The sequence below is a fragment of the Stylophora pistillata genome, chromosome 11 (assembly GCF_964205215.1).
Source record: "Stylophora pistillata chromosome 11, jaStyPist1.2, whole genome shotgun sequence".
NCBI classification, from domain to species: Eukaryota; Metazoa; Cnidaria; class Anthozoa; order Scleractinia; family Pocilloporidae; genus Stylophora; species Stylophora pistillata.
Window position 1 is genome coordinate 17177962 of NC_142529.1, and position 24053 is coordinate 17202014.

The following is a 24053-nucleotide window of genomic DNA, read 5'->3' on the forward strand; positions in this document are numbered from 1 at the left end:
ATAATTTGTATTGTCACTCTAATTTTAAAATGTGTTACTCGCCTATTTTTGTAAGCGCCGTGACTAGTTGATTACAACCTAGCAGGTTGACAGAGAGAAAAGAAAAATAAAACATAATGAGCTCCTTTTTCAATGGCGGTGCCATTTTTGCAAGTTCCACATTTGCAAGGTATGAAATGATCCGTTTTTAGTTTCTTATTCGGGTTGAATTCGCAATAATTCAAGTCAGTATTATCATAGAAAGGCCCAAGGATCAAAGACATGGAATTCAGCGCAATAGCGTCATTCCTCGCACCTAAGATTTAGAATAAACTCTGCTCACTGAGTTTGAATGTCATAGAATTCACGATTGAGATATCAATCAACTTAGTCAACTGGCATGCGTACGTGAAGACTGTATGCATAAGCCCTTGGATATACAGAGAATTTGATTAAAACAGGATAGACAAATTGAAAGAAAACTGAACATTAGATCAGATCATGGCCAAACGTAAGCGATGACAGTACAGGCAATTAGGCAATTATGGAACTTTCTGATTTACATGAGTGGCGAACGACGTTTTCTTCATTGAAGTAAAACCTTACTGAATCAACGTCGTGGTTTTCATTTTCGATCAAAGATATACATCTCTTTGTCAATTTTCTTAATTCTTTTGGGTGAAGGGGCCGAGTGATAGGAGTCCAAAACCATCCCTTGAATATTCAATACCTTAAAAAACCTCAAAGTATTTTTGAGCAAACAAAACGCAGTTTTTGTGGCAATAAACGAAGACAAGCGGCAACGATTATTTCCCAGGGATTCCCGTAATCGATCTTATCGTGAGGAAAGTACAGACAAGAGATTAAACTAGACGGTCTCCACTGAAGACTATTGTAATTAACCTTAATCGAGCTCTCGCTGTACAGGAACATGCTAGCTGCTTTTGAGCTCTCTAGGACCAATAGAGACATGAAAATTCCTTATCGATTTACCCCAAATTACCCATATGGAGTTTATTTCATTTCAATAGGTGATCTGATATTCTTTAAATACAGTTTTGCAAAGGAAATCTCCCCATCTTCATGCAGAGTTCCACGGGCTGGCCTAAACCCCAGGAAGTTCTTATTTTTTAAAATTCTCTATTATTTTCTTAAGCCGTGACGGATTTGACCTGCGAAGATGTTATCTGACCGGAAAGAAATTTTCGAGCTACTTCTGACATTAGGACATCTAAAAGTGACGTACCAACTCAGATATCTACTTCAAAAATATAAGAAGCAAATACTTAGATACATTACTGTTCTTTAAGATTAATTACCCATGGTCTGGTGGATACAGACCCTGCAATTGTTCCTATTGGATATCGCTATTCATTGAGCTTCCGGTGCTAAGCATATTCAGTACTTTTGCACCTTATTCGGCTATAGGGGGGCACAGTTGAACCTTGAAATTAGGATGTTTCTGAAATCAACTTAAAATACTCGTTCGAGTGTATTCCGCCACAAACAGACACAACAATTTTACCTGAGCGATGATAAATATCAAATTTCTATCAATCAGTTAATCGTATTGATTTCGTATAAGCTATACGATATGAGTTGGTATATGTGGGTGATGATATCACATCGTGGACTTCCTTTCCCATGACCGTGCAGTAATGAAGTAAGGATGCACTAAGCTGCTTTGCCCTAAAGCCTGAACAAAAGCGTATTAAAGAGAGCTTACGCCCTAGGGAATACTCGTGATGTTAAGCACGTGGTTGACACATTATCAACTTCTCTGCTTGGTTGCAAAAAAAAAAAAAAATGCCCTTCTTCTTGTGTTTCATTTTTGTCTATGCAGTCAAAGGTCTGAGATCATCGATTTTATCTGTTACTCGAAAGGATAGAACGTATAGAAGTTGCTTTAGATTCCCTTCGTGATTCAGTGCTTGCGTCCGTCGAAAGACGCGAGAGTTGTAGTAAAGATTGTTTATTGACTGAGTGCCATGATAACAGTCTCACGTGGCAATCATTCATTAAGTTAATGAGGTGCATCCTGTATATTATACGTTAACGGAAGTCCGCGCTCCTTGCATTCTAAGCTCTCCTATTGGTTCAAGAATGCAGTAACTGGGGATATAAAAACGCGGACGAGTTGTAAACAAGCAACTCCGTTCGAATCGATAGAAGGAGCTATCAACATTTTAAGTTTTCGCATTACGACACTTTCGAGGGACTTTAGCCGGACTGCATCAAGCAGTTTACAATATCAATCAAAGGAAGTTGAAGATGCCCGGCCCCTCCCTCCAATTTCCAGTAAACAGGCCAGACCACATCACAATAATCTCGTGAGTGGGTTCTTTAACGTCCCCTGCCTAACCAATTTAACTAATTAGTAGATGCAGGAGACGGGACCTACGGTTTATTCGTCGTAGAAAGACGTGGGAGTTGAGGTAAAGATTGTATATTTGCTGAGTGCCATGATAACAGTCTCAAGTGACAATCTTTAATGAAGTTAATGAGGTGCATCCTGTATATTATACGGTCACGCGATGAAAGGTTTCGACGAATTTGCGGAAGTTCTTGTATTCCAAGCTGTCCTGTTGGTTCAAGAATGCAGTAACTGAGGGTATAAAAAACGTGAACCAGTCGTAAACAAGCAACTCCGTTCGAATCGATCAAACGAGCTATCAACATTTTAAGTTGGAAAAACAAGAAAAGTGATCATCTCAAGATGCAAGCTCAAAACTCAGATTTTCCCTATGTTTGCTTTCCTTGCCCAAACGATTTTCAAGCCCTTATGCGTATCTCAGGAGAACGAAATTTCAAAAGTGAAGACTCGCCATGCAACAGTAATAGGAGTTCTGCCTCATTGACAGCTTCAAGCCTACAATATCATGAACTGGCGAACCAACTCGCGTTTAACATTGAAGAAAGCGTTGTAAAAGTTGGAGCTACAGCTCAACTCAAGAGAAGAAACAGTTCCCTCTCACGAAAAAAGTCGGGCTTGAGATCTAACGTGAGACATAAAACAACATGTATATTCCTAGAGGAATGGTCAGAGACGTTTGTGGCGCAAGATGGAGTCTTAACTACAAATTTCTGCACTACGGAATTGTGACTGTACTTTTGCTACTCAACTAACTACAAAAGGCTTATATACTCTCGGTTTAGAAAAGCAAAGACCGGGTTCTGTCGCCTGCATCAAAGGAATAGTCTAGAGCTTTCCTGTCAACAACAAGAAAAGAAAACAGAGTGACACCGTCATTTCATCGTATTCGATAGAAACATAGTCTCGAACACATGGCATGGTTTCATGAATCGATGACTATGGAAAAATCAGTCAGCCTGAACTTTACAGCAACCAAAAGAAAACATTACCCACTACACACGAGGCTGATAAAATCCAGACTGACATTTTTAAGAATGTTATGCTCTCGACTGAGTTAAGTGTATATCTACAACTTTTAAACAAGCACCATCATCGGAAGATGATGCTTTTGCGAACTGTCACAGATGAAAGTTTAGATTATATAAATGTGTGCAAAGTCTTTAGAAGAACAGTTACATTTAAAGGAAAAATTATGTAGCACTTAAGATAATATATTAAGTCGATTTATCTAATATATTTTGAGGTCAAATATTTCCCTTGTTTAATAAGGAGTGAGGAAAGCTTACATTGAGAAAATTCTCTCAGGACGTGATCTAATTTCGCAATATCTTTCACAAGATCAAAAAGCTAAGTAACATTTATTTACTATACGGACAAATAAGTGCAAATTGGACTACGTTAAATGAGCATGTATTTTTCAATGAGTTAAAAGGAAATATAATTTATTGCAATTGTGAAGATTTAAAAGTGTTTCAAGTAAAGCTTGAATCTAATGGACAATTTGTCATTATCTGTTAAGATTAGTTCAGGGATAGCCATAATTTCAAGAGAATACGCAAATTAGCGAAAAGTTCGGCACTCAGTGAAACATGTTAACAAAGTGTCCAAACAAAATCCCGGAAAATAAACATCTAAAAGCAAAGTGAAAAAGAAAGTTTTGACAGTTTATGGTATTGTGATGGTATTGCACTTGACTAGGGATTTTAAAGAAGAAAGAGGCAATATATTGAAGGAACCTACGAATACTGAATTTAGTATGTTATCCTGCGTTTATTTCAATTGACCAGAAGGGTTGTTCATAGATCATTAGATATCTGGTTTTGCTGAGACGACTGTCAGAGAAGACTAGCTAACTTTGGCTATCATAGCATAGCTGCTCATGTTTCTTATCGATATGTTAAGGAAATTTAAAAACAACCTACACGATGTTATTGGAGTAACAAATAAGGACAATTTCTCTATTCATCACTTGTTTTTTTTTTTATTAACGATCTTTAAATATTCATCTCACTTATCAACAATCGTCACGTCCACGAATGGTTAGTTCACAAAAATTGGTTTAAAAGGTATTTGAAATTCAGCTGTGGGAGAAAAAAGAAATATATTTTTTTATCATTATTTTAAAGCCATGCTCTGTGTCACGGTAAGTCCATTCGCTAAAAATATGAGCCGAGCAGTTTGTTGTTTCTTAAGCAAAAGAACAGCATTTTTCTAGGACTTGAATTAGGCCAAAGTTTTCCCAGAGAGATTCTCGCTAGAGGGTCTCATATCATGACGTCAACACCGATGCATCATGTAAAGTATTCAAAGATTAAAGAACTCAACAGATTTTTTTAATTGCTTCATCGTTATCGGTGCTTATCGAAAATGGCACTAACTCCGACCGGACGTTTGAAGGGTAAACATCGCACCGGCTCAGAGCAATTTACTGACAGGCGCCTTCCGTATTCCGTCTCGCAGAAAAGATGGAGTCTTTCCTCTACAAGTTATGACCCACTTTTGAATAATAATTTGTAAACGCTTTTTCTTTAAAGTAACAATAATAACTGGGCTCCCTATCGAGGAGATTAGCGAATTTCAGAGAGTGTCAGAAAGAGACAGTGATTAAAGCTAGTTGTGGGAAGAAACTTAATTCATTTATTATTTGTCTTGTAACACCAGAGTAATTGTGTTGCTAAACAAGAAGGAAATTTTTAAGAACGTCCGAAGGAAAACTGATAAGGAATGGCCATAACCAGTCACCCCTCCCCCCCCCCCCTCTCTTTGTGGTAACCTACTCCCTCCGCATTCTAAGAAAGGGCCCGTAATTAAAAACAGAGGTCACGATAACAAGGCTACGAAAATGCTACAAGTATGATTTTATCGCAGCATTGTTATTTATTTGATAAGACAGGGTTTCAGTAGCAAATATTGGCTTGTTTCTTTGCATGAAAAAACAGATTCCATCTTGCCGTCCTTCTGTTAGATCATAGATGACGTCAAAGTGTGATGAAAGTGTGGCGAACAAAAAAGTAGCGCACGAGCCCAGCCGAGTGTGTCTCTGATGTTCTTAATACAAATTGATGTTTTCAGGGATCTGATACTAAACAGACAGACTCACGGCAACATGGAATCTCTTTGTTTGGAATAATAATAATTATTAATAATTTATTTACTTATATTGCGCGTGTTACATATGCAGATACTCACACGCGCATTACGACACTTTCGAGGGACTTTAGCCGGACTGCATCAAGCAGTTTACAATATCAATCAAAGGAAGTTGAAGATGCCCGGCCCCTCCCTCCAATTTCCAGTAAACAGGCCAGACCACATCACAATAATCTCGTGAGTGGGTTCTTTAACGTCCCCTGCCTAACCAATTTAACTAATTAGTAGATGCAGGAGACGGGACCTACGGTTTATTCGTCCTTATCCGAGAAGACTAGAATGTCTATCCATTTGTTGATATTATAGAAAGGTAGCACATTTTCCTCAGTTATTTTAAGACCTTGAGTGTTAGTCCGATTGGAGCTCGAACTCTCGTCCTCCCGCACAACAGTCTGGCGCTCGAGCCAACTGAGCTAACCGGAATATTAACGAAGCAAAATGAGACGTCACCTATTTGTCTGTCCTCTAATAGATTATAAGTAAGAACCAATCAAAATGAGTGTATTATCTAGCTTGTCGCGCGCATGTCATGAAATGGAGAACAAAACACATGGAATAACGGGGTCTTTGTTAGAGGAACCTGGTCAACCACGCCTTGATTTTGTTTACAGAGAGGAAACGACGAAAATCTCCACGTCATGTCACAAAAACACACTATTGAATCAAAATAAAATATTAACATTGCCCACGTTTACAGGCGATGACGACAAATTAAAATAAGAATTGGATTGGATGTACATTGAAGGATGCAGTGCGATCAAAGAACCTATTATCTTAAGGTGTTTGCACTTATATTATAAATAACGAATGGCAAGGTCCTTCTCGACCCTAGTCTTATTCCAGCCTGGTTACCATTTGAGTTCAAATCCGCCGGACATTCTAACCGTGGATTGCTGTGTTCGCATCTCCTGCATTGACTGGTATCCACCTTACTTTCTGTTAATTTAGCATCTCCCAAAATATTATTTTCTTCCGTTTTGATCGAGTTTTGCTTTCTCCTGTCACGCAGTGTTTGTTCTTTTTTATGTAAGATTTTACTTTTAATTAGTGTTTGACGCACTTTTTGTCCTTTCTTTTACTGCTTGTTGCGTCAATATCTTACGCTCTGTTTCTTCCTTTTTCTGTTTGACTTAACGTTAGTGTCTCGCACAATATATGTTCCTTTAATTGTCGGTTTGATATTTGCTTAAGTGGCTAAGGCACTGTTTGGTGACTTCACTGTTTGATTTAAAACTATATTATCTCGCGCATTTTTTTGATTCGTTCTCTGTATGATTGTTGCGTTACAATCATGCGCACTCTTTCTTCTCTTCTCTGTTTGATTGTTGAGTTATTTAGTCGCGCACTGTTTCTTACGTTTGTCTTTCTTCTAGTTTCTTCGTATTCTCTCTTTGACTATTACGTTGTTTCCCATTCCAAGCAGTTTTGTCTTCGATCTCTTTGATCATCATGCTTCAATTCTATGTAGTTTTTCTCTACTGTTTGTCACGTTATTACTTCCGCAATGTTTTTTTTTTTCTTTTTTTCAACTATCACTTTACTTAGCGGTGCGAACAGCTTTTATCACTCCTAGATTTGGATAAGAGAGAACTAAGAACTGGATCATAATAGTTTAATTTTTAATTTAAAGATTCATTTTGAAGTTTTGTGATTGCGACTTCGACTAGACAACAACTAATTCCCATATTCAATCATGTCGTTAGCTTCCGATTTAGCCATGTTTGCAAGAGACTATATATAAAAACAGTTATTGGACTTTGAAAAAAAGAAAAAATGTTTGAGCAAAGAAATAGCAGTGTTCATATAAAGATAATGTCTTGGAAAGACTGATAACATTGTGTAGTTGTTAGTCTGTTTCTGCCCTCCCTCATTGTTGTCCTTTTTGAGTTCTTATTCCCTAAAACAAACATAACACATTTGACATTATAACAACTTTAAAGCATAGGGTTAAAATTTCCTAAAAGTACTGTTTACAGTATCGAACCTTGTTTTATGGAATTCGGTGAATAAACCCCTTCTGGCGGCTTGGTATGTCGGCTGATACGTCCGCGGCTGAGATAATGTTGGAAAAATGAATATTTGGCCGAGAAGCGAGGTTTCGAGGGCGAATGTAATATTTTTAGAATAGTCCCTCAGCCAAGGACATTATCAGCCGACATACCAGTAGGCCAGAAAAGGGTTTATTTATTTGATAACCCTTCCGTCCATGATTTTTCGTACCTCGCTTTAACAGCTACTTTATCTTGTTTACTTTTTAGTAATTTTCGGAGCGGCATTTGAGACACTTCCAATCGAGTTTGGTTTTCTTTGGTAGTTTGGAAAATAGGAATGCCGGAATTCGGAACCGAAACCGGAACCCGTATACTCGGAATACTCGGAATACCCGGAATACCCGGAATTCACGGAATGACCGAGAAATAATAAATGTTTAAAAAAATGAAAGTAAATTAATAAATAAATAAGAATATTTATGATTAAAATTGATGATAAATTCACAACTTAATTAAATAATTTGATACGAAATTTTTCTCTGAGGGTCCCCCCCCCCTCCAAAAAAAAAAAAAAAAACACTTACCGGTGCTGTTCATGGAGATGCACGTACCAGGAGTGAAAAAATGTCTGCGTCAGGCCAGTAGCCCATACAGCCTAAGCGACTGAATATTTCTACTCTCCCTTCCCCCTGGATGGGATGCTAATCCATCACAGGGTTTCTCCCCGTTTAAAATTCGCCTCCACCCATTTACACACCTGTAGGATGTCTAGGGCGCCATGACCATTAGGCCGCCACGCTTTTCCAGCCGGAATCATTGCAGAAGATTAAACAAATGGAATATTTCCAATTAGTTTAATAGTTCAATTGTAAAGAGCTCCGAACTATTACAAGCTAATACTCTACCTTATATAATTTTTAACCATACATTGGGAGCTTTCAAAGCAGCTACCATTAAGACCAGCCGTCTACAGTTAAAATTGAGAGATCGTCAGTTACTCGACACCTTTTCGCGTCTATTATAGATACCTTGAATAAATACCTTTGTTTATAAGCCTTGTTTAGAAGACTCAATCCGTACAAGATATATATTTAAAGGTATGTATTCAAGATGAAATAAACAATTTATAATATAACAGAAAAAATGAGTTTCCAGATAGGATTTGAACCCACGACTATCCGTCGGATGCTCTAACCACTGAGCTACGGAGACTCTATGGTGAGCAAGGGTCAATTATTGGGTATTGACTGGAACCGCATCACGCGGGTACACAGCCAAACATCAGCTAGCGCATAGAGGCTCACTAACAGCATCACGCTGTCACATTAAAGCATCACATGCATTAAAGCGTCACCAGCCAACCAGCCCCCAAAGTGAGCATGTAAAGATGAAATAAACAATTTTTAGTATGGGAGAAAAATCGAGTTTCCAGATGGGATTTGAACCCACGACCCTCCGTGACCCTCCATGACCTTCCGTAAAAAGGTGTCGAGTAACTGACGATCTCTCAATTTTAACTGTAGACGGCTGGTCTTATTGGTAGCTGATTTGATAGCTTCCAAGGTGTGGTTAATAATTATTTAAGGTAGAGTATTAATTTGTAATAGTTCGGAGATTTTTAAACTAATTGGAAATATTGCATTTGTTTAATCTTCTGCAATGGTTCCGGCTGGAAAAGCATGCAGGCCTAATGGTCATGGCGCCCTGGCTAGACATATAGGTGTGTAAATGGGTGGGGGCGAATTTAAAACGAGGAGTAACCATGTGATGAACTAGCATCAGAGATAAAACGCTTTGAGTTAAAACGTTTTCATTAGGTCACTTAAAGCTATGTAATTCATAATCTACATAGAACATAATCCACATGAAATCAAGAGTGTCGAAATTCTGAACGCTTATACATCGGTATCTATTGGCCATTCTATACTACAGAGTAGGCTTTTAACTGTTATATTTATATCATTACCAAATAACAAACCATTCCAACACACACTGTTTACTTCGCTCCAGATTTCATTTCTCGTCCGTAGTTAAGTGTCGCTCTTCCCTCCTGATTTCGGAGCCATGTGATAAAGTTTCGTATCAAGATCTCTGAGGTCGTATTTATTGGACAACTCCTTTCGACCAAGGAACGAAATGAAGGTGCCTTTTCAGCACCAGTACGGTGTTTACATTAATAATAGCTATTAACGCTCAAATGCCGTTTCCGAATAAGTTCGATAAAACTTGACAACAGCTTTTAAAAGTAAGTTGACGATCGAGTTGAGTATCGAAGATCATACAACCGATGTGTAACTTATGAGGCTTGATGTGGATGTTCCATGCGGTAATTATTAACGAAATAAGACACTGGCGTACTTCTACTGCGATGTAATAAAAAACGTACTTTTATTGAACAAAATAAGACAACTGGCCTTATTTTGCGATCAGTTTTTAGGATATTTAGGGCGATTCAATCTTTTGTCAGCTGTCAGTAAAAGCCCACCACAAATGTCAGTTGTCAGTTAGATTTTCAGCGATTTGTCAACTGTAAGTTAAAATTTTAGCCATTTGTCAGTTGTCAGTTAAGCCCACATCATCCAGATCCTCTCTTAGGAACACCTTCGTGGATCCGATGCAAAACGCTGCGCTTACGATATTTGAAAGCCAAACAGAAGCTACTCTCTTCATTCTCTCCACTCAGTCTCCTCATAACTTATCCAAGTTTCATTCTTTGCCTTTTTCCTTTACTTTGTTATATTTTTCTTAAAGTTCTTCCAATCTCGATTTTCTAAAGACAGATCTACTACTATTACCAGTCTACAAGATTCAGAGTTTCTCTTTACACATGTGTGAGGTTTGAAACAAATATCGTTGCTACTCATGTTTACCTACAATTCAAGTGTCGGCTTTTGAGTAGAGAAATATAGACACCTGGAATAAAATTAAACCTTGGGTAATAAGCACTAATCGGCCTTCGAACAACTGGCCCCTGAGTTGCTTTTGTAGTCAAGATATCAAGGATTCTAACCCATCCATTAATTTTTGTGCGATTTTCTTGGCTATTTTTGCGTCCCGTGATGCAAAATCGCCGGACAGGTATCGCGCATGCAATAACTCCCGTTTGCATCAAGATTTGTCCAGGGAATATTTCCGTTGAAAAGAAAACAAGCTAGCGGACAAAAGTCAGCTCAGAAGTTTCACTGTTTCCTCTTGTTAGTTTACATGAAAGAAAACGTTAGTTTGGAAAATATAGAATGCCGGAATTCGGAACAGGAACTGGAATACTCGGAATACCCGGAATTCCTGGAATTCCCAGAATGACCGAAAAAGAACAAATGTAAAAAAAAAAAAAAAAAAAGTAAATAAAGAAATAAATAAGAACATTGATGAGTAAAAATTAATGGTAAATTCAGAACTTAATTAAATAATTTAATACGAAAATTTTCTCTGAGGGTCCCGAAAAAGAAAAAAACACTTATCTGCACTGTTCATGGAGATCTGGCTTTGTAGACTAGGGGCATATCGTCCATATACGCACAAACGTCCTTGCGTACAAATAAAATCTGGAAAAAATTAATTTTTTTTATTCCCTTAACGCATTTGTCACAGTTACCATAAAATAGGACCGATTTTAAATTTCGAATTATGCTGGCTCGCGTATTTGTTTTTTCAGTAGGGACCTTAAGCAGTCAGGACGGCAACGCCAAGGAAGACTTCGATTAAAAAATGAATTTCTACTCTTAAGTCAGAATTTAAAAAATGGCTGCATGAGCTTACTGTCTCACACGGCGCCACAGCTAAACTTCAGCATGACGTATAGAAGTAGCGTTGAGTTCCAAATGGAAATTAAATTAATTTACCGTCGTGGTCTCGGTTCGTAGACGACGCAAATTTTGGCGATTTCACCTTGTTGTTTTGCATAGGACGGCTAAGAAATGTACAAAGTTTAAAAACACACGTGCTGAGCAATTTTTCTGCCAATTAGATCTCTTGTTTTTCCACGTCCTCGTTGCCGTTGCCGTCGGGGCTGCTTAAGGTCCCTAATACCTTTTCATTAACCAATGAACGACAAGAAACGTTATTTGGCTTCCTAGACTTATCAACTCTCTAGTTACTTTAGGAAGCCAACACCATTTTAACTTTAAAACTCTAGAGATAGGTAAAATAAACAACTAACTACTGCATTTTCCGTCGAATCTATTTATGAAAAAAAGGTTAATTTCAAACGTAAGCGAACTAGTTTTTGAATTGTAGCCAGGGGGGTGGCAAGTCATTTTTGGCTTGCAAGCATGTTCCACACCCTTTAAGTATAGTGCGGCCGAAGAAGGCAGTAGGGGAAGTCAAGTATTTCCGACAAAAGTTTGTAAGCCCGGGCTTACTGGCTTATGGCTTAAGGGAGCTACGTACATGGCAGCATTTTCAACTAATGGTTCATAAAGTACATCACAATGTATGGGAGCCGGGGAAGCAGTCAAGCAACTGAAGGCCACGATATCACCAATCAGAAAATCAAAATCGTAATAAAAGCAAGGTAGAGGTGAATCTTACATAAGTTGTCACCTCCGAAGGCGTCTAAGTAGAATACGTGAGAGTCACTATTTAAACAATAGAGTGTTTCTGTCGAGGAACTATCGGCTGATAGTTGCCCCGCTGAAATTTGATGTTCTTAAAACGAATACTTGCCCAAGGAGCGAGGCTTCGAGGGCAAATATGCTAGTTTTAAGAACATCAAATTTCTAAGGGGCAACTATCAGACCGATAGTTCCGAGACATAAACTCTCTATTGTTTTCATTGTTCACCACTAAATTTTCTTCCTCGCCTACAGCTTGTCACAAATGTCAATAACTCGCAACCGTACATTGGCTAAATAATACGTTATACCTATCAGAATTGAAAAGTCACTGTTTTTCCGATCTGCCTAACTTCGCGGCCGTCAAACTATTCAAAACACTTCACGGATGAGTACTATTAATCCAGGTATTTTCCGCGGACGGGCACTATTCATCCGTGTATTTTCCGCGGGTTAGCACTATGGGCTGATAGTGTCTCTCCATGGATGAACACTATCGCGTTACGTGATCGATTTAAACCAATAAGAACCGGAGAAAATTTAGTGGTGAACTATAATCACTTATAGGGTGTTCACCTATTCGTCTGAAAGTTCTAAAAGAAATTCACTGGTCTAGTTTTCATTTCAGTTGTTGTGGGAGTGCCCTCGGCACTGTTTGGAACTAATTTTCCCCAGTGGATATCGGCTCTGGTTCTAAATCCACAACGCGGATAAATTCCGTTGAGATTTGAAAAAACAGCACAATTACTATCGTTGCCATACCACCAGCCTCCGCCTCTTTTTCGAGCGCAATTAGCAGGATCTCTATCCCAGGTACCAAAAACAAAATCTTTGTGAGGACCGAGGGAATCAGAAAAAACCGTCGCATCTGTTCCAAAATAAAAAGAAAAGGAATTTGCAAAAGTTTACGATGAACATCTTAACAAACAAACAGAAGAAAATTTAACTCAAACAATAGCGACATGCTGTTTCGATGAAGTAAATTTCTCCTAGCATTATATCGTACTGATTCGACCTAGCATCCAGGGTGCTTATTTACCTTTGGTACCCCGGGGAAGGGAACTTATTAGAAACAGGGCGTTTTTCGTTTTTTGATGAAATAGCAGATTGTGATACACCATGGCATGAGCTTACGCGAAGGTAAAGCAGCAAGGTTCCCGCTATTTTGAGTTAAACGTAAAAGGACAAACTTACGTTTACTGATTCACGTAAAGGCGGCACCAAATCGCTCTAATATTTAAAAATTGCACAATGAATGGTAAAAACACGGTTTTATTACTGGTAATATTGCCAATGTACAGCCTGTACTTTGCCATCTCGGTCCCAACCCCGAACCAGTCATACTCAGCGTGAACAGTATTTCCAGTAGTTACTCCCAGATCTAGTCGAAGCTTGTTATATGTTTCGTTTCGAGTCAGGCGCTTTATCTTGTCCAGGCCAAGCCAAAATTCACCAACTAAGTTACCGAAGCCACGTTTGTAGTCATTCCAAGTGCGGTTAAAATCAAAAGAGCCATCTAGTCTCCTCTGAAACACCGCCCACCCCCCACCTGCTGTTGTTTGGTCACAATATACATTAAAGGCACCTGAACCATCTGGATCGATTGCGTAAACGCCGCTGATCTTTCGGCCGGATTTGTACAGCTCAGCACAGTTCTTAGCTGGTCAAAAAAGTAATGATAAGAATTAATATGAATAAATGGTAATAACGGTATCAACACGCATGATCTTATAGAATCTTACTTACCACTCGCCAATGTTTTGTTCTCCATGAGAATGCTAACCTCGAATCGAAGTTGAGTGATTTCCTTCATTATTTCTTCCAAGCAAACTGCAATGTTCTTTTTGCAATCTATTGGGGTTGCGCGTGTTGATGGTTTTATTTGAAAAGTCACAGAAAGTGCCAGAAAGAGGATAGCAGAGGCTAAAAGGAAAAGAAATCTGATTATACGGTATGAAGTTTCCCCCTGGAGAAAATCCAGAATTAGTTAGAGAATTCGGATAAACATCCGCCGAAGGCATACATGTAGCCCTGGGAGGTGGATAAAATAAGAAGGTATTTGAAGGTTGATAATGGCAGATGAAGGTGGATGTAGCTAGGAAGAAGATAGCAGATGAATGAAATAAAAATGGAGATAATTGAAAGAGGATGAAGGACATGGACGTAGTAGATAAAGGTGGATGAAGATAGAAGAGGGTAAATGACGATCTTTGAAGGTAAAGGATAGTAATTGGAAGTAGACGACGGTAAATGAGGGTAGATGAAGGTAAATGTTAGATGAAAGAACATTAAGATGACGAAGTCAAATTTAGATAGATGAAAGGCCATGAATGTAGAGGAAGGTAGATAAAGGAAAATGATGGTCATGAAAGGTGATCAAGGCAAAACTGTGGTAGATGAAGAAATACTGTGAACGTAGATGGGGGTAAATGATGGTAAATTTAGGTTGATGAAGGAATATAGGAGTTAGGAAAGGAAAAACATAGTGAATCAAGGTAGATGAATGAAGATGAACGTAGATGAACGTCGATGAAAGTAGAAGAAAGTGAGATGAAGGTAAACGATAGTAGTGGAGGTGGTATAAGGTAAATGATTGTAGGTGAAGAAATATGATCTAGATAAAGGTAGAGAAAGGAAAATAGTTGTACTTGAAGGACAATGAAGGGAGATGGTGAAAATCAGACCTGAAAAAAATTTCAGGCCTGTACGGGATTCGAACCACTGACCTCTGCGATACTAGTGGTAAAGCAGTAAAGCACTATTGCTCAAATAGTGCTTTACTGCGAAGGATCGTGCATATACGTTTCATAACCGCAGTTCATACATATGTTTCATATGTTTGTTGTTGTTTGATTTATCATCTACGGGTTTATGTCGAATTAATTTGATGGCCTGCTCCCAGTTGGCTTGTTAGCTCAATTGGTAGAGCGCTGCACTAGTATCGCAGAGGTCAGTGGTTCGAATCCCGTAAAGGCCTGAAATTTTTTTCAGGTCTGATTTCCACTATTGCTCAAATAGTGCTTTACTGCGAAGGATCGTGCATATACGATAGATAATTAAATATGAGGGTAAATGAATGGAGATGTGAGTATATAAAGAAAAATGAATATATACTTTAGACAAATACGTAAATTTAATATCAGGACTCTTTGTGTGTATATGCGAGAGATCTTTTTCGCTCCGCCTATATGTTTCTGAAGCACAGGTTTTTGAGCACGTTGCACTGTTCTAGCGCATGAAATCTTCATAAATGTCTATCGCTGAAATCAAGCTTATATGCTCATATCGCTCGACAGAAAGGGTCACTTCTATGTTTTTAATTTTTTTTTTTTTTTTGAAACATAGATGTTTTCTTAGAACTAGACAACGATGGGCTTGAGAAGAAAGAAGAAAGAAGAAAGTTAAATCATCAAGCCCAGTAGCAAAGAGGGATCTACCATTCAGTGCGGATTTTACAGCCTCGTGTATCGCATAGTACTTTGAGCTAGATCAAATAGTGAAACAGAATAATTGCAATACTCGTTTGGAGAGATGAATGAAAGGGAGCAGAGAGCGTCATTGAGAGGAAAAAGAAGAAGGAGCTCGAGGCCCGTTTCTTCAGCAAAATTGCAGAAGTAATTCCTTTTATTATCCAACTACACTTCGTAGAGTGCAAATAACACCAAAGACGAGCACAGATATCACGCGATATTTGTATTTTAGAGTATCGGTTAAACAGGTTTTTTCGCATCGCACAAGCGAAGAACTGGATTGAAGTTAGGAAAAAAGTGGCGGACAGTTTGAATTCTATTTGCGATGATGAAGAGTCGGAATGACTGGAAAATATAGATGAAAGTTTGTTGGATATATTGAACACAGGAAAACAGCTATATGAACAGGAAATTTCTTCATTTATTGAAGAAAACAGGAAAATTAACACGACTAAGAAGACGAAAACAGACTTTAATGTTTGGACTAGCTCGATGGTGCAACTCCATAAATGAGAGAAGGTCAATGGAGGATATTCCTCCCGCGGAACTGAACAGCCTCCTTTCCCAATTTTTCATCGAAGTCAGAAAACCTAACGGTGAAGAGTTCCAGCCAGGAACTTTAACTTCATTTCAGCGAAGTTTTGATAGCTATCTACGGCAACATGGAAATAATTACAACATCATTCAAGATATAAGATCTTTGAAAAATCACGCGAGACGTTGGAGTCGAAACGAAAGCAACTAAGACTGTCAGCTAAAGGAGTTAATCCACCATTGGTTCCAATCTCGACAATATGGCGCAAGGGCTACCAGCACTCCCCGACGACTACGCCCCAGAATCACCTCCCCCTCAGCAAATTTAGCCCCCTAACGGTAGAGAAGGTTCGCAAGCTCATCAATAGCAGTACAAATAAAAGCTGCAATCTAGACCCTATGCCAACATCCCTTGTGATAAATTGCATTGAGGTGCTTCTACCGATCATAACGAAAATAATCAATTTATCACTTGAGTCTGGGCTATTCGCTGGTGACTGGAAGTGTGCGCTTGTTCTTCCTCTGATGAAGAAGTCTGGACTAGACCTTCTATACAAAAATTACAGACCTGTCAGCAACATGCAGTATGTTTCAAAGCTGACTGAAAGGATGGTGTACGAGCAGATACACACCCATATGATCACTCATTCACTATATCCTGAGTTTCAGACTGCATATCGTAAAAATCATAGTACGGAAACGGCTCTTGTTAGAGTCACGAACGATATCCTCATGAAAATGAACACTCAAGAGGTCACCTTGCTGGTCATGCTCGACCTCAGCGCCGCTTTTGATACGGTTAATCATAATATCCTCTTTACTCGTTTGAATTGGGAGCTTGAGATATGCGGATTCGCGTTGGAATGGTTCAGGTCGTATCTGGCGAAAAGAGGCCAGCGAGTCTCCATCGACGGATCTCTTTCAGAGCGCTTTAGCCTGGAGTGTGATGTCCCACAAGGGTCATTTCTGGGCCCCCTGCTCTTTCTAATCTATGCATCCAAGCTATTCAGAGTGGTTGAAGATCAACTTCCACACGTGCATTGTTATGCCGACGACACACAGATTTATCTCAGTTTCAAACCTATCAGTAACACATCCCAGGAAGATGCAATCCGTGCGATGGAATGTTGTATCGAGAAGATCAGGCGCTGGCTGATCCATGATAGACTCCTTCTTAATGACGACAAGACTGAGTTTATTATTATTGGAACACGCCAGCAACTTAAGAAGTTACAGGCTAAGAATATTAAAGTAGGTGGCTCAGAGATAAAATCTAGCCACCAAGTTAAGAACCTTAGGAGCTGGCTTGATTCAAACCTGAATATGCGCCACCATATTACTAATGTACGTAAGGCGGGTTTTTTCTACTTGCATAATATTAGACGCATTAAGAAGTATTTATCGAGAGACAGCTTACTCACTCTGGTACACGCATTCATCACGAGTAGGTTAGATTACTGTAATGCTTTATTGTATGGCCTTCCCAAAGAGCAAATAGCTAAGTTACAACGCGTGCAAAATGCTGCCGCCGGACTAATTATGGATATCGGGAAGTATTCTCACATTACTCCAGCACTCTATGAGTTACACTGGTTACCAGTACTAGCGCGTGTACACTTCAAGACCCTATTATTAACTTTTAAAGCCATCCATGGCCTCGCATCCGCATATATTAGCAATCTTTTAGTAATCAAACGCAAGTCCTTGTACAATCTTAGATTTAATTTAGGTATTTTATTAGAGCCATGTAGAGGCAAAATGCTGGCAACCCTGGGTACTAAACGTGCATTTCAGGCAGCTGCACCGCATCTATGGAATGAGTTGCCATTGCAATTACGCAATATTCGATCTGTAGAAATTTTCAAGAATTCAATTAAGACTTTTCTTTTTAGGGAAACCTTTTAATAGTAGATAAATTATGAATCCTATATAGCCAATTTAACTGTAATATGTAATTATTATTTATTCATTTATTTATTTTTTTAATTAGATGAGATTTTGATATTTAGAGATTTCAGTTGTAAAGCGCTATTGATCTGTTATTGTAAATAGCGCTTTATAAGAAATAAATTATTATTATTATTATTAAGGAGGCCGTCCAAACAAGGCGCTGGGTCTAACAAACAATGAGCTTGAAAAGTTTTGGAGCGTAAAGCAGCTTGGAGATCATTCGCCTGAAGCTCTTCTCCGTACAGTTTGAATGAACAACATCGTGCATTTTGGTTGGCGTGCGCAGGACGAGCATCACAAAGTTCTGCTCGAAGACCTTGAGATACGACGAGAAGAAGTCGGCGAAAGGAGAAAATACATTATATGGAAGACGGAGCGAGGATCCAAGACGAGAACCGGAGGGAAAGAGTTTGGTGCAGAGAGGTATTTTAGCCCACACTTCTACTCGACAGGTGGTGATCGATATCCCGTGAATATTTTCAAGACTTTTCTGGCACGAAGACCACAGGACACGATGAAACCAGATTCCCCACTCTACTTGGCCGTGATTAAAGTCCGAAAACGGAAGTCTGGTACAAACGACAGCCTTTTGGTATCCATTCCTTGGGTCAGTTCATGAAGACGATGGCAGATGCCGTAATCCTTACCAGCAAACACACAAACCACTCCGCTCGTCGAACGATGATTACAGACTTAGGCAATGAAAACGTCAATAAGCTGTATATCGGACAATTATCAGGACATAAGAATCTTAAATCTATACATTCTTATTCCACTGTATCAGCAGCAAAAAGAAATGTTGTTTAAAATAAGCAGCCACTGTGGTGCTCGCCCAGCGCAAATCAGCTGAGTTTGAACAGCTTTGTTCAGAGCTCCTTTGTCACAGGAATAAATGCCAGTTCTGCCTGTGAAAATCAGCTTTTCTCTGGTGCACTTTTTAACAACTGCACCATTTTATTGGCGAACGAGCTCCCCAGATTCCTTCTAAGCGAAGAAGAATCGTTATCAAAGAGGAAGATAATGAATGAACTTGCTTCGAGCTTAACTGTTTTACCCAGAAAATTGTAATGAAAATTCGCCTTCTTTCGAAATTTTTACTTGTCAAAACGAATTTCTTTTCTACATTCTTTCTTAATAGAATTCTTAAACCGAAACACTTGCATGGATTGTAATTCGATCGAAAGACTCTTTTTACAAGTTGTGACTGAGAGCAATAAATTGTGCCAGCGATGGCTTGCTCGAAACCGCAAAAACCAGTTTGACGTGTTCTCCTGCTTTTGACCAATCAGTAAGCTGAATACCCCGCGCCAATTCCGTTCCGCTTCGCATACTTTTATCACGCACTCCCCGTATATAAATTTCCGCGAAATTCGCCCGCACTGGAATAACAATTTGGCGTGTTGGATAATGAATAATTTATTAGACGTTTTGTTGTATGGGATCGCTGAGTATTTTTACTCGTTATTTGTATTTTGACTCACCTTAAGGGCTCGTCAAAATACGGCACAACTCGTAAAAATACTCAGCGATGCTACAAAACAAAACGTCTAATAAGATATATAAATCTAACTGCACCAAAACCCTCCAGATTGCAAAACGAGGATTTCGGGCGAGGACCATAACCATGTAAATATGTATTTTGTAACAACATTCATGAATGCAAGTATATCCTTTAAAATAAATCAAAGGGCGCCTGTGGCCAACTCGTAAACTAAGGTGCTAAAAAGGAGATAGAAAGCAGAATCATTGCAAGTTAATCAATCATAGTACTTTAGTATGTGATGGAAACCCTCCGGGGGGGTATATAGGTCATTTTTGGCGGGGTATGTGCAGCTGGCTTCTCTGTCAACATCAAATTTTAAATTTTAGTACGATCGAACTACGTCGTTTGATTATAGAGGGGAGCTTGGGTGAATTCAGAAAGAGAAATATTCTGCAGAAGTAAGCTCGAAGCGAAATTCTTCTGCGGAGTAAGTAGTCTTTCCATTCTGCAGAAGTAAGTTCGAAACGAAATTCTTGTGCGGAATAAGTAGCATTTCCATCCAAAAATAGGAAAACAAACTTTAATCAAAGCAGCTGGTTTGAAAAAAGAAATATATTGTTTTCTAGGGTTCAAAATAATTTTTCAGCTTTTAGCGAAAATTTGTAGGCCTTTATGAAAGCTTATTTATTTTCCGGCTGTCGATTCAGCATCAAAATCCTTATTTTTATTAACATGTTTCGTTGCGGCAATTCCCTTTCTAACAAAGCGCAGAGAACGGCTCAATTTTACGGTGTATGTTCAAGCGTGAAACATACGACTTTGTCTAGACAAACTTTCGCGGTTCTTTATTCACAGTAGTAGGAAATCCGTATGTTCAAGCACCGACTTTGATTTGAACGCGTGAGAAGGCTTTACAAACGACATCTAACCGGATTTTGGCGGAGAATAAATCTTGATTAAAGGTAGTGTATATGCGCTGAAACATAAACATGGTAATGTGACTGTGTGTACACAAACTTCCATGTTTCGCCCTTAAATAAATAATTAGAACGCTGAATACTGTAAACAAAAGTTCCCCTGTAACAAGCTTCAAATTTCGAAACTTTATAGTTGTTTACGTTTCCTAAAACATTTTAAAACATTTCTTGGCTGCTTTATTATCTGGTATGTAATGTTCACCATAACATGACAGTGACTTTTACTTCAGTTGGACTATCAATAAGCATAATATTTTCTAGAAAATTCTAATTCTTTGGTGAAAAAAACGCCGGCAAGTCTGCTAAAATTTCCGGCTGTTAATTTGAACCCAGGCTCACACTTTTACGGTGCTCCTCGTTATGTTTACGCCTGGACGTTTCAAAGACTCCTAAAATTCAGACTTCAAGTTAATCATCGCACTAATCTGAAAGGTTCGAAGTCCATTTCAATTTAGTAAATGTCGAAACAGCCGTATATATATCAGCTAATAATTTTGATAAACTTTGGTGTAAAGCTTTATAGACCAACAGGACTCCCCCCGCCTGATAGTAGAGCGTGCTCGTACGTTTTCTGCGAATAATCTCTTGTCTCTACTTTGTTATTCTAACCTCCTGCATCGTCGGTGACACCAGCAATGGTATCAATATTATCGAGAATGACAATGACGATATCCCCTTAAAATGCTTATTGTGAAATACTTAAGAGATTACGCGAATGTAAAGACGGTTTTGACGTCATCTCAGATCTTTCGTGACACTCGCAAAAATATTCCATGTACGAATATAAGGGCAAAAGAGGGTTTTGTACCAATTTTAATTTGGAGTTTGGCTCTCTTAATCCATCTACGCCCGAGGGAACAACAGCAAAAGCAAAAAGAACTTCAGCACTTTGCCTGCCTCGATGATCTTCAGCTGGATGACATCGTCGAGGAAGCTTAAGGGAAGTGCGTCTTGGGTTTGCACAACTTTGTTAAATTCTTCCAATCCTTCTCTTGTTAAGGCGAGGCTGCGTGAATAGGAAAAGTCCTGTATTGCCTAAAATTATTGGTAACTCCTGCTCAAAAAGGCAATATGTGATTCACGTTCTCAGAACCTTTTATAGATTATAGCAAGCCATTCGAGGAAATTGCCTTCCATTCAAGTTTAGTAATGCAAAGGGTTCTGCTACATGTGAATACCTTGCGAATCCCCTGCCATAAGTAAAAATTCATAAATTCATTTATTTGCGCGCGTGTTCATATCCAATTACTATAACAAACTATCAGCTTTTCATCCAGTGACGTGAAAACACGGCCACCGCGGGTGATTGTTTGACTGACTAAATTAGCTTGCATAATTCTTGACCACTGTGCCTTTAAAAGGATGAGGTACCCCCTTTTGATTCTGGAGAGATGTCCGTAGAATAGTTTTTCTAAAGAAACCTCGCTCTTCGCCACTTGATTTTTATTTCTGATGTTCGCCAGGCCATAATCGTATCACGGCCCAGCAGTAGATAAAATCAAATGGACTGCAGTGACAGTTAAAGGACAGTAACATCATCATTTAATCAATCAATCAATCCGATCGATTTATAGATATATCGATCACAACTTCAATTTCCCACATAAATATAAAACGAGTACTGACTCATGACGAGAAACATTATGACAGAGCTAGTAAATCACATCATTAATTGGAGAGATGAGAGAAGAAAACATGGAGCAATATTGAGAAGAAGAAGAAGAAGAAGAAGAAGAAGAAGAAGATGAAGAAGAAGAAGAAGAAGAAGAAGAGGAAGAAGAAGAAAGGGAAGAAGAAGAAAGGGAAGAAGAAAAAGAAAGAGAAGAAGGCACCTGCAGCCTGTTTATTTTGCGAAATATGAAAGAAAAAAGAACCTTATAGGGCATTACAAGCCCCTGAAAGCGTAAAAATTGGACTGCGCCAGACTACCTGACTGCTCTACGTTGTAAGCCATCATCGAGAGATATTTCAAAACTTCTGGAATTCGACCTCTCTTCTTTGCGAATGATAATACAGAATGGGCGTTTGGAATGTTCTTGCTGTTTGGAAAATTAAGAGTCGCATACAAAATTCATGGCTTAGAAGTTGGTACAACCCTCAGCATCTTCAAATTTACGAGCTTTAGTGCACTTTAAATGAAATGAATGAACAAAAAGTCTTATATTTGAAAACGTTTCTCTAAGATACGAATTATATTGTAAACAGCCAGATTTCACCTACCTATTCCTCGTCGAATGCCTCTCATTGTCTTTCGTTTGGTGTTGTTTGCAGTGTTGTTGAGAAACGCTGCCAGAAATAAAATATTTGACGACGACTAAAAGGAAAATTAAGCAACTCTACAGAAAATGTGCGTTGGCAAGGTTTTGTCAAAACTGATTCGACTCGAACCTACGCTAAGCTTTCTATACCCGACAGAGCTGCGTGGGCGTACGTTCTATGCACCAGACCTTTTAAGTCGTCAGAGTCAAGTAAGTCCGTTATCGTCAAAGGTATTGAGCACTATTCGTAATAATTTTAAGTTCACCAACAACCAGTTATTTTGGTTATTGTTTCAGCCATGCTTTGGTAAGTCACGTTCAGAAAGGCTCCAAACGCAGTTAGCAAGAGAAACTAATGTTTTGTTGGGGCAAACATTTCACTTCCGCGGCAATGACAGACGATATACTTATATAAGTGGATAACAACAGTTTGGGGGACTAACCTTTGTTCGAGAACGTGCAAGTTCGTGAGAGCTGCGTGTAGCCCTGAGGCTGAAATTGTGTTGGACTTTGACTTTTAATATGGGATTCGTGATTTAAAGGTGAAAATAGACAATAACAATAACAATAAAGTAGTTATATAGTGCTAGTATCCTAAAACTTCAAAAGTGCTTAAAAAAAGCGACACAGTAGTAAAATTATAAAAATGCTTTTTTAAAAAGGAAAGTTAGAAGTTTGTTTTTAAAACGGACACTGAGGAGCTGTTCATGATATCGGACAGCAAAGTGTTCCAGAGTCTGGGGGCAGCTACGGAAAAAGATCATGCACCGTATGTCTTCAAATTACAATGAGATATCAGAAGTAGATTTTTAGATGATGAACGTAGTTGACGAGCTGGAGCGTAAAGTGTGAGTATATCAAGAATGTACGATATGGTGCAAGATTGTTAAGAGCTTTGTACGTGATGAGTAGAATTTTAAACATAATGCGAAAATGTCGGTAATTTTCTATTCCCTGGAATCTTAAACGGTAAATAATTTTACTTGCTTAGGCAAATTAAAGCATGGGTCGAGAGGCCAAAAGACCCACCGCAGAGAGTACAAAGATCTTTTTTAATGACGCAGAACAATCCATGTAGAGGATTCCACAAAGATATGACAAGACGTGTTTCACTAAAATTGTTCCGGAAAATTCATCCCAAGCTTCACATGACTTGAACTTGAACTTGAACTTGAACTTTATTTTTATTTAGACACAGTAAATCTATCAGATAAAATAATAATATTATTACAATCTATTATTACAATTACAATCTACTTTAATCTATATAAACATGATCTAAAATTTAAAAGTGAAATAAAAAACAATAAAGGAATTCTGCTTTACATAGATAC

General features: G+C 38.6%; 1 protein-coding gene across 1 annotated transcript; it reads right to left on the minus strand.

The window, feature by feature from the left end:
• Positions 1–10506: 10506 nt before the first annotated feature.
• On the minus strand, positions 10507–22721 carry LOC148720348 (angiopoietin-related protein 7-like). The gene is made up of 4 exons (XM_088738287.1): positions 22682–22721; positions 13794–13970; positions 13327–13707; positions 10507–12915 (listed from the first exon to the last, which is right to left on the minus strand). Exons 1-4 carry the CDS (start codon positions 22704–22706, stop codon positions 12641–12643), a joined length of 858 nt encoding a protein of 285 aa, XP_088594413.1. The 5' UTR covers positions 22707–22721; the 3' UTR covers positions 10507–12640.
• Positions 22722–24053: the final 1332 nt, after the last annotated feature.

Bases quoted from the DNA above. Each gene is read 5' to 3' on its own strand.
- LOC148720348 (XM_088738287.1), bottom strand. From the start codon at position 22,706: ATGAGAGGCATTCGACGAGGAATAG. The intron at 13,971-22,681 runs GTAGGTGAAATC...TTTTCCTTTTAG, and splicing joins AGGCATTCGACGAGGAATAG to CCTCTGCTATCCTCTTTCTG. The intron at 13,708-13,793 runs GTAAGTAAGATT...TTTTTTGACCAG, and splicing joins GAACAAAACATTGGCGAGTG to CTAAGAACTGTGCTGAGCTG.